The following is an 18,146-nucleotide window of genomic DNA, read 5'->3' as shown; positions in this document are numbered from 1 at the left end:
AGTGCAGAAACAGCCCTATCAGTACCACATATAGATCAGTACCACATACATCAAGAGAGGCCGAAAAAAGTTAAGGTGAACGAGCTTATTTTACCGATAAGGGTTGAGAAATATATATTATATAGATAGATTTATTTACCTGTTTACAGAGCGGTCCTTAGTGAGACTCTGCAAATAGGTTCTCAAGGTTTCGATACTGTGTTTCACGGGAAAGGTGACATTTTTAGCCATTTGCGCCGAAATTTTGATAAATCTGGATACAAACATATTGATGTAAATTTAAGTAAGAACCCTTTCTCCTCTCTTATGCATATCAATATTTGGGTGACCTTCAAACCTGCTCGGTCAATCTCTTGGAGGCCTGGGTCTCAGGGCTTTTCAAGATTAGTGAGATAAAGATTTGACCTAGCGATCATTTTTTTTCTTGACAAATTCACGCCGCGAGTCTCAAATTGACAGGAATCAGCATTTTTCACCATGTTTTCTGGAGATCATGGAGCGGAAAATGTTTAGCTCTTCTAAATATGGGCAACAATGCCCATATAAGATAATACAAACGAAGGACACTATCCATGGGGAATATGTTTGATATGCGAAAAAGTTAAGGTTGACCCCCCCTATCTTAGTAACAAATTAACTTAGTGCCCCCCTCTGGTTTACAGCCCCCCTCCTGATAATTATTGCACAGTCCCTTACAGTACGATAACCAGTTCCGTAGCAGTCCTAGTTCCGTATCACTCAGCACTTGTTTTTATCTTTTTGCCTCGAATATTGTAGATTTGAACAATCCAAAACTACCTAAGTGATACAAACTATTAACCTTTCCTGAGATATAAATCCAGCTTATTTTATCCAATGGTACAGAAAGTTTCATAATTTCGAAGCGATTTTCATAATTGTTGCTAAAATGAGCGACTGCACAGTGAACTGACCCGCGTCACGAAAGTCAGATAAAAACAATAACTCCTTTAAGAAAAATATCCTAATTTTTATACGACTGCTTTAAAGAAAGAATGTCTGTTAATGTGTATGTTTTTTTTCTGACATGATGCGATTTTTTCGATTTACATTGCTTTTAGTTTTTCGTGCTTCCCAGAGGACTTGGGAATAGTTCCGTATCCCTTCGCCCATAGTGTGTTTTTGGTTTGACTGCAGATATAAAGCCGCGAAAAGGATTGATTTGATTATCTAGTTCTCAATTAATCATTTTAATCTCTGTTATTTTAATCATAAACGGTTAATTTAATTATGTGGGTTTAGTCGTTTGGCTGAATAAAGAACTTCATTTTAATGACAACCTAGCTTGTATTAGTTAGCGCTCAACAAAATATTATTCTATATTAAAATAATTACTGAAACTGTGATTGATATATCAAAATGCTAGGATGATTAAATAAAACGGCCAAGATTAACCATAGTTAAATCATTAGCTGGCTAACTTACAATGGGATTGTTATTGCAGAACTCGTAAATGAACGACAACAACGCATTGGCGGCCGTAGCATTCACATTTTGTTCTTGTAAATAAAAACGGCTTGTTGTTGAGCTCTCGTGCACGAAAATTATCAAAATAAATCACCCAATTCTAGGCTCACCTTTTATCCTCTACATTTTTGCATTTTGTCTATTTTGCCGTTTCAGTATTTGTGTGGGTTGTGGCATTTATTTTGGAAAATTTTATCCGACCGTTTTGTTTCTTGCAATATGGATTTTTTAGCGACACGCGAGCGAAAGCCCATTGACGATTGTTGGTTTGTTAACTTGCTGCATTGCGAAGTTAAAATCATTTTTATACATTAATTTTAAGCAAAAAGAAAGGGATGTGATATGTTATTCAGTAAATATGTTTTTATTGATTCTCATATGAAAAAACTCGTACCAGACGCAGAATTTTTTAGTGATACGGAACTATGCCCGCTGCTACGGAACTAATCCCACTATGTGCAAACAGAAAATACCATATAAATCAATAAAATTTGAAAAATTGTAGTCTTTTCTGTGGATATTATATGCATAGGTAAATTTGTAGTCGTCTGAGCATTGGGCCCTCCGCAAAAAAGATCGCTGAATACAATCGCTGAATGGTGATTTTGAAATTTCACTCCGTGCAGTGATAACGCCACAGGAAGCCCACTCAACTCAGCGCATGGTTTATTTATAATGTGCTTTGAACTTCGTTTGTGAATGGGTGGAATTGCCTTCATTCCATTCCGGAATAGCAACGCGGGAAAAACGAACGCGCGCTTTTTCTAATTAGGGGGGGGGGGGGGGGGACTGGGGGCTTTCAGTGAAACCAGCTGGCGCCCGCTCTGCCCGGCCCGCCGCGCCTCCCAGCCCGTTTTCATAACTTTTTCTTGTTTCTCACAACCCTCCCCCAAGACTATAGTATACACGGCTTTTCAGAGTAATCCGGTAGCGCGCTCCGAGCCCCGTCCAAGCTGCAAAGGGCTTTATCGCTTAACGGGGGTCTGTAGCAAAGCCTGAAATACCCCAGTGAGACCGACTAGCACCGCCCTGCTGCCCACCGCACCTCCCAGCAGCCCGTGTACTGGGTAACGCAATAACTTAAATAAATTAATAAATTCTAGCTTGCGCTAATGTCTAGGTGGTGGCGACAGGTCTAGAAACGTCCCAGATGGCCAGGGACCCGCAAGGATCGAATTGCTGTCAAGGCGCAAGATTAGAAAGAATCTAGAGATTGGGCACCCACTACCTCAGAAGGTAGCAGGTTCCATATCCTAACTGATCTAGGGAAAAAAGAGTGACTATGAGTGAGAATACTAGACTGGATCTGCCTATATTGGTAGGGATTTCTTCGGGTTGCTCTGGGATTTGACAGGATACACGGCGGGAATTTAACGTTCACAGAGTTGTTGCGGATCTTATAGAACAAGCAAGCCTTGTCGCGTCTCCTACGCGAGTACGCGCTCCACGATGACATTGGGTCGAGTTGTCATGGTTGACGGACGCATGTCTTGAGAGCTCTGACCTAAAGAGTGATTTTTTTTTGCAATTAATGCTCTCCTCGACCAAAAATGTTTGCTCAAAAGCGACAATTGAGCAGTTCATCAAGCCCCGAGACAAGCAGCGAGAAAAGGAGAAATTCAGTTCAAGGAGATTCAAAATCCGCCGCCGAGCTGAGCACCATCTTAGACCGTATTAACCAGCTAGCGGCTTAAATGAACGATGGTTTCTCAAAAGTTCACACAGACATGGACGTATTAAGACACGAATTGCAGGTCTCTATTCAAGAGATGCGAACAACTATAAATGACCTTGAAACCTCCGTTAACGCAGCTTGGCAGGAAATTCACGCTCTGCAAGCAGAAAAGGAAAGCGAGAAGAAGCAGCGAGAAAGACTGCAGGAATCACTAGAGTTTGAAAGAGAGGAACGTATTCGCCTTGGGGCGTATACAAGGAGGGAAAAAATCAACATTAAAAATATTCCTGAAACCCACGAGGAAAATTGTAAAGACAAGGTTATTAGCATTCTACAGAACGAATTAGAAATGCCCAAGGCAGCAACTATCATGTTTTATGCTGTTCACAGGGTCGGCAAGAAACGAGAAAAGAACGCAAAACCAAGGCCAATTATTGTAAGATTTGTATCCAGGGAAACAAGAGACGCAGTATTTCGCCGAAAAAAGAAGCTAAGCAGCTCGACACGATACGAAAACGCTTACATAACTCAAGACTGTCCCCGTGAGATCCAAAATGAACGAGCAATATTAATTGCTGCAATGGAAAAAGCAAAGAAAGACGGTGTTCAAGCGAAAGTCCTAGGCCGCTCTATTCACATTAATGGCCAAACCTTCAGAGCTTCGAACCTCCCGCCGGAATTTCAAGCAACAAACGATGAGAGATGAGTTATAACTATTGAACATATGCAAACTTTAACTTTTTGTTTTTGGCCCGTATTATTAGAAGATTGTGGGGGCAAAGTTGATCATTTGTTTATATCCAGCGTAACTTATTTACTACCATGCTGCCAATTAAGATAATTCTCATTCATAAGCATGCGAGGTTGTTATTTTTGATACCGTAGTTGTTTTTCCTGATATTTAATCGAGAGCAAGACACGCTATTTATGACAAGTCACTCTTATGGTCTTTCCATCCAGGCCTAAGCCAGACTAAATTTTCCAGTCAGATAATTTACTCTCTTTGTGGGCTATTTTTCCTGGCCCACTTGTTTTTTTATATAAGCTTTGTATGACGTTAAGGGTCATATTTAATCGTTTTCTGTCAAGTCTTCTTTTACGTAAATTGTGGAATTTTATTTATACTTATATTTTTCAAACGGTCAAGTATCCAAATGATTTCAAGGTAAAACCTGTCAATGCAACCAATGGTCTTTTGTTACAGCACTTTCGCTTCACTAAACACCGATTCCCAGGGGGGTAAAACGAGCTCGTTAAACAATCCAATTAATCTAAAGTGTGTCTCTCTCAATGTTAGGGGCATGAACAAAACAATCAAAAGAAGGAAAATTTTCAAATGACTGCACCAGCAAAACGCGCTTATTAGTTACCTACAGGAAACCCACAGTACAATAGACAAAGAACCTTTTTGGAGGTCTGAATGGGGAGGCGAAGTATTTTACAGCCACGGCACCAGTGATAGTAAAGGCACCATGATACTTTTTGATCCTAGATGTTAAAATGTTAAAATTTTAAAGTCTATTCATCACAAAAGTGGAAGATACGTTATTCTTAGCGCAAAAATAGAAGACGAATTGTTCACAATTTGTAACGTTTACATGCCGAACGAGCAAAAAGGGCAGATAGCACTTCTCGAAGAGTTTACCGAGCACTTAAATGATTTACCGGAAGCTAATATGCTGGTCATGGGTGACTGGAACTGCGCGCTCACAGAGAAGGATAAGAGAGGAGGATCACCAATACAAAAGAAGGCACTTGTTATCGTAAGAATAAAAAAATTCATCGACCAATTTCACCTTGTCGATATCTGGCGCGAGAAACACCCGAATGAGTTAGCGTACACTTGGTGTAACCCGAGTTACAAGGTCCAATGTCGGCTAAATTATTTTTTTATATCGTCTCAGTTGTCTCAGGTTACAAAGGACTGCGAAATTTTTTTCGATCCTTTTTCTGACCACTCTGCTATTTTGCTACAAATCCAAAGCGAAAATCAAAAAACAAAACGCGGCCCTGGTTTTTGGAAGTTCAATTCCTCATTGCTTAAAGACCCCGAGTTTACAGTTAAAATACGAGCCCACTTCAGTACTATCTCCAAGAAGTACAGTGGAGTTGAAGATGAAAGACTTTTTTGGGATTTAATGAAGATGGAAATTGCAATTTTTACAAAGCAATTTTCAGAGAAGAAGCCGCAAAATTGCGCAATGAGGAACTAACTCTTTTAAAAGAGCTAAATACTTTGCAAAAGCAAATAGAAAAAGCCAATGACAAACAAAACATTTTAGAGCTCCAAATTGCATTTCAAATGATCCAAGGCAAATTGAATAGGGTCATGGACCGCAACATACAAGGAACAATTATGAGAAGCAAAGTACGATGGTTTGAGAGAGGGGAAAGGAATACTAAATACTTTTATAGTTTGGAAAAGCGAGGTTACAGCAAGAAACACATTACCAAACTGCAAGCCAACGAAATTTTGCGAGAGCAAAAACGCTTTTACGAAAAGCTATATACGTCTGCAATCTCCCAAAAATCAGGATCAGCGGAGAATGGTAACGAGTGTAGCTTTATGAATCGCATTGATGTCGCTAACCCCGTTGATGATGAGAATGAAAATTGCGGATGAAAAATGAAAAATGAAAAATGCGAATGAAAATTGAGTGAAAATGAATGTTTTGAGGCGCTGAAAAAATTCAAACCAAATAAAACACCCGGAACCGATGGTTTATCAATGGAGTTTTATCGATACTTCTTGGAAGATTTAAAAACAATTGTTGTTAACTGTTTCAATAAAGGCTTTTAAGAGGGACAGTTATCAATTTCCCAAAGACGTGGTATTATTTCCCTAATTCCTAAAAAAACAAAAATACGCTTTTATTAGAAAACTGGAGACCAATATCGCTATTGAACGTGGACTACAAAATAGCAACAAAAGCAATTGCGCTGAGATTAGAAAAGGTACTGCCCTCTATAATAAGTACTAGCCAGACAGGTTGAGTTAAAGGAAGATATATAGGTGAAAATATACGTCTTATTTCAGATATTTTGGAATACACCGAAAAGAATAACATCCCAGAAATTGCACTGTTTTTAGACTTCAGAAAAGCTTTTGATACTATTTAATGGCCTTACATTATTCACTGTCTCGAAAAATTCAACTTCGGCCCTGAGCCCATAAATTGGGGGAAGGTGTTTTATTCCAACATTTCGAGCTGTACCCTTAAAAATGGTCACTCGTCCAACATTTTCAACCTAAACCGCGGTGTCAGGCAAGGATGTCCATTAAGTGGTCTGCTCTTTATGATTGGTATTGAATTACTTGCTTTGGCCATAAAAGATAATCCAAACATAAAAGGAATCAAAGTTTTTGAATAAGAAATTAAGATCACTCAATACGCAGACCTCACTACTTTGCTGCTGGAAGATACAAAATCAGTAGATAATGTTCTTATTTTACTTGAAAACTTTAAGCACGTTTCTGGCTTAGAAATAAACGTTTCAAACACAGAAGCCATGTGGCTTGGTGCCCAAAAAGAATCTAAATTAACACCCTACAATTTTCGATGGGCAAGTGAGCCTATCTTAGCTCTAGGTCTTTTTTAACATTCTAGGTACAGCATCCTTCTCAATTGTGCACTGACTGTTGCAAAATACTATGTATACACAACGTTCCTTGGCCAAAAAAACAGTTGTTTTTCAAATCTTTCTTAATAAACTAAAAAAGACATACACGCTTGAAAAACAAGCTGCCCACACCCTTAAGATGCAAAGTGCTGTAACAAAAAATGGTCAGCAATAAAAAATACATGGTTGACAAGATAGTAAAGCTCAAATCTGAGTTCTTATTTTTGCATACGACTCTTTTTGTTTTGCTGGGTTTTTTTTCCTTTGTGTGCGTATTTTCTGTGTCTGTGTTGTTGCGTTCCCTTCTTCTTTTCTCTAGCATGCTTTTCCAATGATATTCTCTTCTGAAAAAGAACAACGAAGAAAAAACAAAAAAACAAAAAAAAAACCAAAGGAAAGAAAAAAAGAAAAAAACAACGAAGAAAAATAGCATCGAAGAAAAAAGGAAGGGAAAAAGAAAAGAGGAGAAAAAGGAAAAAATAACGAAGAGGAAAAAAAGAAAACAAAAAAAAGAGAAGGAAAAAAAAAAGAATTATATCAAAGAAAGAAAAAGGCAGGCGAAATACATGTAGTGTAATTAGTGTAGTATAATAAAATTATTTTTACGTATCTTATTTATGTATACTTTATGTATTTATTCATGTAATTATTAGGAACATACAATAAAAAAATTATTAAAAAGTCTGAAAAAAAAAGGCCTGCGCTAGCAGCCTGCGGACTTCGAGGGTGTCCCAAGTTAGAGATGACACAAGCTCGGAGGTACTCGCTCTAGGGTGGTAAGTGCTGGTAACAAAGCGCGCAGCATTCTTTTGAACTTGCTCCAGCTTCTGTACATCTTTGTCTGTGTGAGGACGCCATGCCGGGACAGAAAACACATGTCCGACACAATAAAAGTGCTGCTCTAATGTCACACCACGCATGGCTAGAAAACACACGAACGACGCAAAAGCGCTGCTCTATTGTCACACAACGCAAGGCTAGAAAACACACGACCGACACAAAAGCGCTGCTCTATTGTCACACAACGCAAGGCTAGAAAACACACGACCGACACAAAAGCGCTGCTCTAATGTCACACCACGCAAGGCTAGAAAACACACGACCGACACAAAAGTGCTGCTCTATTGTCACACAACGCAAGGCTAGAAAACACACGACCGACACAAAAGCGCTGCTCTAATGTCACACCACGCAAGGCTAGAAAACACACGACCGACACAAAAGCGCTGCTCTAATGTCACACCACGCAAGGCTAGAAAACACACGGCCGACACAAAAGCGCTGCTCTAATGTCACACCACGCAAGGCTAGAAAACACACGGCCGACACAAAAGCGCTGCTCTAATGTCACACCACGCAAGGCTAGAAAACACACGGCCGACACAAAAGCGCTGCTCTAATGTCACACCACGCAAGGCTAGAAAACACACGACCGACACAAAAGTGCTACTCTATTGTCACACAACGCAAGGCTAGAAAACACACGACCGACACAAAAGTTCCCCCTTTAGTGTCTGGGTTGCTTTGGCACAAGGTGTAGGGGAGCCCGCACGTTTCGCATACGCATCGGTAGTCGGTGTCAAAGTAGAGCACGTTTTTAGCGTCAGCCCATTCCTCGAGCATAGTATGGGGACCCTCTTTGTAGCCCCAAGGAGGCACCTGGCCATAGTCGCCGCTACATACTACTTGACACGGACGGGTAGCCAGATACTCCAGGATGGTGCGCAGGACTTTGGATTTTGCAGCATTCGTCGATAATGACATCCTCAGCGAGATTGCTCAGTCTGTTACCTAGGGATACTGGATCCCAGTCCTATATTGGCTTGTCGGCGAGAATGCGGAGATAGTGGTGATACGTCTGCGCGTTCACGGGCTTCCTGTTGTTCTGGAGGCGGGGATTGTTGCGATGATCATCCGCTAGGTCATTTTCCGGGGTGAGCACGGTGATTGTTCGCCCTTCGAACATTTTCACGTCCCACTCTGTCTTTCCCGAACCGCCGTGACCAGTCAGATATAGTCTCGCTGATTAAACAGCTTTAAGGTCTGCTAGCAAGGGTGGCGCATTGCTCTACTCATTGTGCAAGCTACCACTGAGCTTGGGCTGCCAAGCAGCTCTTGGACGCCATCCGTACCTGGGCTGTTTGTGACGCCACTCGGCATATCTTGGGCTCTTTCCTTCCAGACGTCGTTGCACCTCATCGGGCACCACTTTGGTATATATTGCTTCTGCGCAAACTCTGAGCACATCATCTCGCGGGAATCTTCGCAGCATCCTACGTAGAGCAATGTTGGTGTAAGCTTGCACTAAGGCGCGCATGTGATACCACTGGGAACGTCATTTCCGTCCCTGTTTTAGATCAGGTGTGCCCCGTCCGCCTGCTCAAAGTTAAGGAGATGGTCGGTGCCTGCTAACAGGTTTGTCAGATACACCGCCTCTTCTCGGTCGCGCACCACGATAGAAGATTCATCTGCGTGGCGGGCACATTTGCGAGGTCGCGGCCCTGGTGATACAGAGGGTCTTCGCTTTTGTTTTTTTTTGACTGCGGAAATCTGATGCAGTCCTTTTTCCCAAAGCTGAACAGAAGCTCCCGTGGCATTGATGCGATCACCAGAATCAAGCTGGTCTTTGAGTTCCGGAGTAGTGAGCCAACCATCATTTTGCTCCAAGTACTGTCCTATACGGCCCGATGTGTAAGGATGACAATGTGTGCGTAGCTTCGGTGTACTCTTTGTAGGCTGGGTGATCATCAGGAAGCCATTGAGGATCATGTCCTGTCTCGTCTATAAACGCCCGGTCGATAGCCACGTTGTCCCGTCTCGATCGGTATAGTTTGCCTTCGTGCGTGACTATCACGTGACCACAGAGCCATATGCGGGTGCTCCTTGGGATCGCCCTATTTAAGAAGCAGATGAGTGCTTACCGTATTTTTGCGTCGCGTGTTTTCATGGCCGCGCTTCTGAGTGGCCTGTCCTCATAAAGTGCTTGCAACTCTGTTTCGGCCTCGGGATCGAGCCCATGCACGCTTGTGATGAAAGGCGGGTCCGTCGGGAGCTCGGTCCATGCGTGATTGTTGTGACATGGGATGTGGATTTGTGTGTATCCTCTCTTGTATCTCCCAGAGAGTGTTACCAAGGGCATCGACAGCCACTAGCTTTCTCCCCAGGCGAAAGAGATCTTCCTTTGTGCATCCCGTAGTCGCTAATTTCTCGTCAAAGGTTTCGAGTACCTTGGCTCGTTTCTTTGTCATCCCTGAAGAACGCGCTGTGCACCGATCCCTCAGGTAGTTGGCCACGTAGGTGACAACACAGTTGACCATCTCTTTGTCTTCCGCAGGCTCTGGCAAAGGACGAAGTTTGTTACGTACGTACACCAATTATTCCCTGCCTTTCTCCCACATGCCAGCGTCTATGCCCTCTAAAGCGCAACCCTTTCCCACATTTTGTGTTCTGAGCGTCCCTCCTCGTCTGATACTGGAGCTAGGGGCTCTTCGGGTGCCTTACCAACTACTGTGAAGATTCTGTAACACTGATCCGGGTCAAGCATCTCCATCACTTCTGGCAGCAGAGCGTTCCAAAGCAGTGCTTCTCGCTCGTGCGAAATCTACAAAACCGAGCCGTCGTAGCTGATATCGGGGCCGCGCACCACGGGCTTCGGCTCAATGAAGCCTGCCTCACCGAGGTCACGGATCTCTTCATAGGTATGAGGCGTAATGCTTCTTCCTAACTTCACAGCATTTCCGTCTTGATATAAACGATGAACACAAACAGCGAGTAATACTTGTCGCCATTCAGCTTTCCTGGGCCGTTTTGCTGCAGCAAAGGGTCGAACTCGCGCCAGACTTCCTCCTTGTGTGCCTCTGGCTTTTGGCCTTTTACTGGCCGCGCTTTTGCCGGTGTGAGTGGCATGAGCAGCGTGTGCTTGACATCCTCGGGGATGTTCTGCACCACATCAGGTGCCTTATCATCAGGAATATCATTGAGAATTTCTTCTAAGCGTCCATTTTAGGGGTTATACTCTCTGGATGGCATATCCATAAAAGGAAAATTTCGAAAATACCTAAAAACGGGAATGGGAATGCAACTGTCTAAAGCGACTTCTCAGCTTTGCTAGGACAAAGGGGAATATCCTTCGAGCCCGCTGTTCTTTGTAAACAAGCTTGTGTTTTACAGGGTTATTACCACAGGCCTCGCAAAGCCGAGCCTCGGACTGGGTCCCCACTCAACATTTTCTTCGGGGATGAGGTTCGATTGCGCCCTTCCTCAACCTAGCGCATGTATCTTGCAATGCTCATAGATGCAACTTTTCCTGCAACGAGCTAAGCTCCTAATCGTGAGCCACTGACACAGGTTTTGACCTCTCATATTTTGGTCGCATATACCAATCCAGAAATAGGTCTAAATGGGTGTATGGTGTTGACTGTATTGAGTTTGTGACACGCCCTGCTAAGCATAGTTGGGTTCCCATATGTTAAACATCAAGGGGGCCAGTCTCTCTGATATCCTTTAGGTTATCCCGATTTTTCCGGCTATATCCGGCGATCCCTTGAAACTCCCCCCTTAAGGCGAAGCCCCCCCCCTGACTCTTCCACTCAACTGCCCCATAAGATAAGCCCTATGGGAGCATTTCGAGCCATTGCTTTTGGGTTTCAGTTGTGTTAAAAAAACCCTTTGACGCAGGGGCGAGGCTTTTTCCGTGCACTACCTATCTTCCACTGGAAAACCCCACATAGAATACTCGTTATTGCGTTACCCAGCACACGGGCTGCTGGGAGGTGCGGTGGGCAGCGGGGCGGTGCTAGTCGGTCTCACTGGGGTATTTCAGGGTTTGCTACAGACCACCGTTACGCGATAAAGCCCTTTGCAGCTTGGACGGGGCTCGGAGCGCGCTACCGGATTACTTTGAGAAGCCGCGTATACTATATAGTCTTGGGGGGAGAGTTGTGCGAAACAAGAAAAAGTTGTGAAAACGGGCTGGGAGGCGCGGCGGGCCGGGCAGCGGGCAGGAAACTCGAAACATATCTCCAATGGCCTGAATAACGAGGTCTGATTTCGTTATGAATGAAAGCGTCTTTATATAGTAAAACACGACACTTGTGCTGCTTAACACCGCATGGGTTTACAGCAATTTTATCTAAAGTTCCACTTTCTGGCAGCCGAGAAGCTGTCCCCAAACTTCGCCGTGACCTTTACTCTCCAAGTAACGTAGAAAATAACAATAATCAGACATGCTTCCTTCGTAGTAACGCGAAATTGTAACTATTCATATTGAGGACGCGCGGATGGATGCCCTAAAAAGCCTCGTTTCCACGATATTACAGAGGCAGCCCAATTAAATGCGAATTGGCCTATCTCACCATAGTTAAAATACACTGAACCATGCATTGTTTGGCACGTACAGCAGTCAAATTATTGGCACACAAGATGTCTTTTTTCTATTTTTATGCATGATATATTCTGTGACGTCACTCCACCATGGAGTCCTCACACACAGTCTGCAAGTTCTCCAGCCATTCTCGGCGGTCACTCTCCGATGCAGCTTTCATGACGAATTTCGCTCCTTTCCGGGTCCTCAACTTGATTAGGTACGCAGTCTTTTTGGGGTCTAAAAAAACATCCACTCATTATATCCACTCGTTATATATGCCCGTACCAAGGGGAGGCGTTCACACCCCCTGCACCCCCCCCCCCCCCCCCCCCCCACAACGGCCGAAACTCCACTTTTGGTTCTCAATAGACGTGCTATTTGTAGACAAAACTATAAATCATAAGCTAGATCACTCTGGTATGTAGCAAATCCGACAATAAACGTCCCGTGGAGATACTGCAAAGGCATAAAAAAATCCTTTTTTGTTCTTTCGGAGGTGGTCAGATTTTTATCAAAACACTCCCTCCCACCCCTCTAGTTTTAGCGAGGAACCTAGTTTTAGCGAGGAACCTAGTTTTAGCGAGGAACCTAGTTTTAGCGAGGAACCTGGTTTTAGCGAGGAACCTGGTTATAGCGAGGAACCTAGTTTTAGCGGGGAACCCAGTTTTAGCGAGGAACCCAGTTTTAGCGAGGAACCCAGTTTTAGCGAGGAACCTAGTTTTAGCGAGGAACCTAGTTTTAGCGAGGAACCTAGTTTTAGCGAGGAACCTGGTTTTAGCGAGGAACCTGGTTATAGCGAGGAACCTAGTTTTAGCGGGGAACCCAGTTTTAGCGAGGAACCCAGTTTTAGCGAGGAACCCAGTTTTAGCGAGGAACCTAGTTTTAGCGAGAAACCTAGTTTTAGCGAGGAACCTAGTTTTAGCGAGGAACCTAGTTTTAGCGAGGAACCTAGTTTTAGCAAGGCAACTAGTTTTAGCAAGGTACCTAGTTTTAGCAAGGAACCTAGTTTTATTCGCACTCAATTGAGCGGTCAGTATTGCCGAAAGATGTTGATAAGCTGGTCACAACTATACAATGACCCTTTTTATTTTTTATTTTTTTAATGATTTTAATTGTTTTTTTCTCAGAAATATAAAAGCATTTCAAAATGTCTTGGAGTAGTGTTAATTTTCTAAGAAAGTAAGATAGAACACTCGCTGCATTTTCTTACCCTTACTTGTATTTATTGTGAGAAAGCCGAAAACAACAAATTGTATTAATTAACTCTTTGGCGAAACGTTGAAAAGGGTTGTATTGGAGAAAACAAACGCTTGATATGCTTAACTCACCAGAGCCGCCTGCCCCATTCTGCAAGCTGTTAGCAATCTCGTCATCTTTGTTTATTGCCTTCACTTCACAGCTATCAAGCTTGAGTTTGCCGACCGGAAGATTCCCCTAACAGAAAAGTAGAGATTAAAGATATGTGTATCTGGGTTTTCAAGTGACTATAAGACATCATTCGGCAGCTAAACATCTAAGATATCCATCTTAGAAGCGAAAATGACCACTATTTTGCCGCGAAGAAAATCCTTCCCTCTAGAGATGGATATTTTGGGGTGAGGGGGAATGAAGATTGTGCGCCTGATTCTGAGAACTCCATCGCCATAGAATTGGAAATGGTCACAAATCCTGCCCTCCAACTTAGAGACAGTTTGACTTGGGTAGAAGTGGGTAGGGTGGAGTTTGTGAGTGGTTCGTGGCTTTCTCACCTTGGAGGGTTTGCAGTAGTACAATGCAGGTGGATCGGAACACAAAATGAACTTGCGTGTCTTCCAGTTATGCCGCAGGTGACCCTGCCATAAAAAGAGTGCTTGAGGTGCATGGCAGGTATGGCCACTTCTTTTGGCTCTATCTAACTCGGTTTTGGCGAGATGAATGAAATAGAATCAGAATTCGACCGACTTATTCAATTCCTTTTATGTTTATTGCAAAGGAGAGGTAACCATATGAAACTACTCAAAAGACATAAAAAAAGTTACGTTTATGCGTTTATAATATTGTTAGAGTTGCCTAAACCCTACTGTGCATATACATATGCAAACTATGTAAACAATAATAAATATGTGATTATGGTTCATGTACATTCTCTTGTTTTATGTAATATTTTCGAGCTTGATATTGGCCTCGGAAATACATGAAAAAAAAAAAACTGAATAGGGTGTCCATAAAGCAATAATACTGCAACAGCAATGATTTATTTACCTTCTTTTCTAGAAAGCCTTCTTTGACAACTGTTCCTTTGATAACGCCCACCTACAATCAAAGATGGGCGCAGATGTTAGGATAATGGGTAGCTTAGGGGAATAATCTACTAGAAAATTGTTAATAAAGAAACAAAAACCACACAATTAAAAAAAATATTTTTTCCCCTTATTTGATCCTTGTTTGCCAGGTTTTTCAAGCCAATACCCAGGTGTTTGGTGGTAGTGGTGTGTGTGTGTGTGTGTGTGTGTGTGTGTGTGGGGGGGGGGTGTTTAAGAATTGAGCAGATCATTTTCTTTCTTTTCCATGAGTAAATCCTCTAATCAAAGACCTAGGAAGGTATGCTTTGTTTGAACCACACAACCTCCCCTGGCTTAGAGCTTGTATCTTGTAGCCAAACAAAAATAATTTGTTTTTATTTAATTTTTCCATTTGGGTGGATCTCCCAATCAAAGAGGCCAATACAGTGATACCTTCCCCTGGCTAAGAGCCCATATTTGACTATCAAGATCAAGGATGTGATTTTCTTACAGGTTCTCTGACTGGCTCATCATCAGAATCTGTGGAGTCATCAGATGAATCAAGGTCCAGTGCGTCCTGGTTACTGCTGTACCTCAAGGCGGACTGAGAAACAACAAAAGTAGGTCTGCAAAGGCGACAGGTAGACTTAGGACACAAGGATACGAAGGATCCCCTAGTATTTGAGCACCATATGTCTTTGGCTTCCCTGGGTCAGATCTATTGCTTGTGATTTATAATCAGCATAGTTATACTTGATTACCAATGACATGTAATGATTTAAAAAAGTGTACTGTGTTAATCACATCTTAAGAGCCAAAAAAAAAAAAAACTCTGAAAACTATAAAAGGATTCTATAATTACAAGCTTTGCTTCCTTTATAATCCTTTCCATTTGCATATAAATTCAATGTAATTACATAGAAAATGTATCAAGTGAATGGTTAAATAAATGAATGGAATGGAAATGAAATGAATGGAATGGAAGAGATCTAGAGAGGTGTTGTATGAAATCAGGGGGTTGAACACAAATCTAGGAGAGGGTTTTATAGTATTTCTTTTCTTTTCTAATAGGGGGGAATGCAACTCTCCCTAGACCCCAGCGGCTTCCCCTCCTCCCCACTCTCTCCCCAGTCTTTTTAACTTCACTTGTTCTTGGCATCCCCTCCCCTTCAGCTTTTTTAGCTTTAACTTACAAATCTATATAGGGCATCATTGTTGTCAAGGAAAGCCCTAACGCCACCTTCACTTTTCCCTCGTCTAAAAGAAGCTTTACTGGTTCGTCCAGTTGGTTGAAGATATGCCTCATCCAGCAAAGCATTAGCAAGGTGAAAACCATCTGTTCTGTCACTCACAAAAGACCACTTTAAAAGCCAGTCAACCACTTGAGTTCCTACAAAATTATTATAAAGATAAATAGGGCTCTAATTGCCTTGCATGCGTGATCCCAAACATATATACCCCCTCATCTATGGAGGGGATCTTTCCCAATGACCCCCAATCCTGAGAACTTCTGCAGTGCAGTAGAGGGAGGAGCACTGGGGGCATGTGTTTCCCTCTAATATTGATGCAAAGTGCTGCCAAGCAGTGCTTCTTAACTGCTATTTTTGTGACAATGGGGTCCCTATCCAATATTGATGGTTAATACTTATGATGGGGCTAAAGAGAGTTACCAGTAAAGCACAACTTGTAAATCTTTTCTTCTCTTGCACAGGAATGGCTACCAAGTGTAACACCTGCACCTGGATCTTGCATCGCATTCACAATCTCCCTTTCAAACACAATATCTTTAATTTCTTAGAAATGCAAATATAGGTAGCTGGGTATAACAAGGTGGCAAATCTGCTGGTTACTGAAGGCTGATTAAGACAGCAAGATTTAGTCTTATGGACCTGTCTCTGAATTACACGCTACGACGACTCAAGTTGTAGAAGTGTTGCATACAACTAAATCATACTGTAAAAATCAACCTAATACAGCCACCCTCCCCATGGCGCCTCTCATCTTTTGTCACTCAAATACAAGATGGCGGCCACGAGCTAAAAATTTGGGTTTTCAAGGGTTTTTCTCGCTGAAAACAGCATGTATAGCCTACAGGCAATAGCTTACAGTAAACGTGAAGTAGAGATTGAGACCAAAGGCTGTGAGCTGTGCTGTGAATTTTCTTTCACTGCATTGGCTTTCTATAGAGAAACAAAAAATCACAGCTATAAATATAAGTAATACCAAACCTGTTTGAAAAATCACCCAAATTTTGTGATCATGTCCATTACTAAGTAACTTGGTTTGGTATGAGTGTAGGGGGGGGGGGGCAGTGGAATAGCCAGGCTTTTTAAGAGGAGGGGGCCCAAATGTCTCCTACATTTACTTTCTCAAACATTTATTTTTGGCTGCTAAAAGGAGGGGGGGACTTGGCCACCCCCTGGCTACGCCCCTGGCGGAGACAAGCTTTACTTCTCTGTAATCCAGGACAGATGCAGAATTCTGACTCCACATATAGGGAGGAGGGGGTATCAACCACACTAGAAATACTGTGCTGGTAATAAGGAAGTACTACTGACGAGGAAGTACAAATGACTTTTGGAATGCAAAAGTCCAAGTTCCGCGTCCATAACAAGTCTTGTGCACAGTCATTATAAATGATGTAGCACTAGGCTTTAATTGTGCTAATAATATCCTTAAAATGTTCCATCTTAATGGAATGAATACAACTGCCTCTGTTAGTTGCAGTATAGCTTTGGGTTAGGTTTTTGGTTCTCCTTTATTCTAACACCTACCCTGTGCTTAGCTTCACTATCTCTTATCGCATTAGCTATGGAGTTAGCCCAACTATCCCGCTCCTCATCATTAGCAGCCTGGATCAAATATTCTGTACCAACTGCACTCGTAAGACGAAAAACACCCTAAAATGATAATACTTTGTTCAAGATCTGGATCTTCAACACGGGTCAATTAGAGATGAATTCAAGTCCTACTTACCTCTTTTTTGGTGTATTCTGTGCATGGGCTAACAATGAAACATCCAAGCAAATCTACCCATCCTGCAGGGTCTGTTTCCTGCAATAACCATAAAGCACAACAGATAAGATCTACCATGCCCTTTGTGAAAACACCCCTAGACGTTCAAGTGGTACCTCTTTCTTTTTGAAGTAGCATAGCTTCTCATCATAGAGCACAAACCATAAACCAAACTACAAGAGCAAACCAAAAAAAAGTAATATAGTACATGATACTTCACGGGAAAACATATACATTTCTTTTCTATACGATGAACCAAAATACACCCCTATCACAAAATTCCCTTGTGTACACCTTGTCTCTTTTTGTGTCTGCAATTGTCTTTGGGCAAACATTTCGTCAACAACTATCCTGAACAAGCACCTAAAAGTACAAGTGCGGATTTTAACTAATAGGATATAACGAAATGTGACATACCACTTCAATAGACACACTTCAAGTAACGGCTGTCAGTTGATAATTATTGTCAAATTATTATCCCTTAGGGTACTTCAGAAGTACTATATATTTTGACATGAAGAAATACAAACTAATTTTGATCACTGTGAGAGTACTGTACTTACGATGAAAAGCTACTGTACTGTTATTTCGTAATTAGGAATATATTTTGATTTGATTACCTTTTTTACTAGATATCCTTCCTTGATTTTTCTACGAGATAATGAAGCCATTCACTCTCATTCCATAAACACAGAACAGTCAACCAGTCAAATTGTAAATCACT

General features: G+C 42.1%; 2 protein-coding genes across 2 annotated transcripts; one reads left to right on the top strand and one right to left on the bottom strand.

Moving 5' to 3' along the window:
• The first annotated feature begins 2,655 nt into the window (after nucleotides 1–2,655).
• On the top strand, nucleotides 2,656–4,471 carry LOC125573295 (protein unc-13 homolog C-like). Its single transcript, XM_048733832.1, has one exon. The coding sequence runs from the start codon at nucleotides 3,180–3,182 to the stop codon at nucleotides 3,864–3,866; it is 687 nt and encodes a 228-aa protein (XP_048589789.1). The 5' UTR covers nucleotides 2,656–3,179; the 3' UTR covers nucleotides 3,867–4,471.
• A 7,362-nt stretch (nucleotides 4,472–11,833) lies between these two features.
• Nucleotides 11,834–18,093, bottom strand: LOC5503371 (pleckstrin-2). The gene is made up of 12 exons (XM_048733874.1): nucleotides 18,043–18,093; nucleotides 17,539–17,595; nucleotides 17,384–17,461; nucleotides 17,182–17,307; nucleotides 16,514–16,587; nucleotides 16,078–16,175; nucleotides 15,601–15,797; nucleotides 14,919–15,011; nucleotides 14,388–14,438; nucleotides 13,895–13,978; nucleotides 13,475–13,580; nucleotides 11,834–12,383 (listed from the first exon to the last, which is right to left on the bottom strand). The coding sequence occupies exons 1-12, from the start codon at nucleotides 18,091–18,093 to the stop codon at nucleotides 12,244–12,246; spliced, it is 1,155 nt and encodes a 384-aa protein (XP_048589831.1). The 3' UTR covers nucleotides 11,834–12,243.
• Nucleotides 18,094–18,146: the final 53 nt, after the last annotated feature.

The sequence above is a fragment of the Nematostella vectensis genome, chromosome 10, assembly GCF_932526225.1.
Source record: "Nematostella vectensis chromosome 10, jaNemVect1.1, whole genome shotgun sequence".
Lineage (NCBI taxonomy): Eukaryota > Metazoa > Cnidaria > Anthozoa > Actiniaria > Edwardsiidae > Nematostella > Nematostella vectensis.
This window is presented reverse-complemented; position numbering and strand designations above follow the sequence as displayed.

What these genes read in the sequence shown, in the direction of transcription:
- LOC125573295 (XM_048733832.1), top strand. Translation starts at nt 3,180, where the DNA reads ATGAACGATGGTTTCTCAAAAGTTCACACAGACATGGACGTATTAAGA.
- LOC5503371 (XM_048733874.1), bottom strand. Translation starts at nt 18,093, where the DNA reads ATGGCTTCATTATCTCGTAGAAAAATCAAGGAAGGATATCTAGTAAAA. An exon ending in ACTACTGCAAACCCTCCAAG is followed by an intron (nt 13,581 to 13,894) that starts GTGAGAAAGCCA and finishes CTTTTCTGTTAG; the next exon opens with GGGAATCTTCCGGTCGGCAA. An exon ending in GAATGGGGCAGGCGGCTCTG is followed by an intron (nt 12,384 to 13,474) that starts GTGAGTTAAGCA and finishes ATGTTTTTTTAG; the next exon opens with ACCCCAAAAAGACTGCGTAC.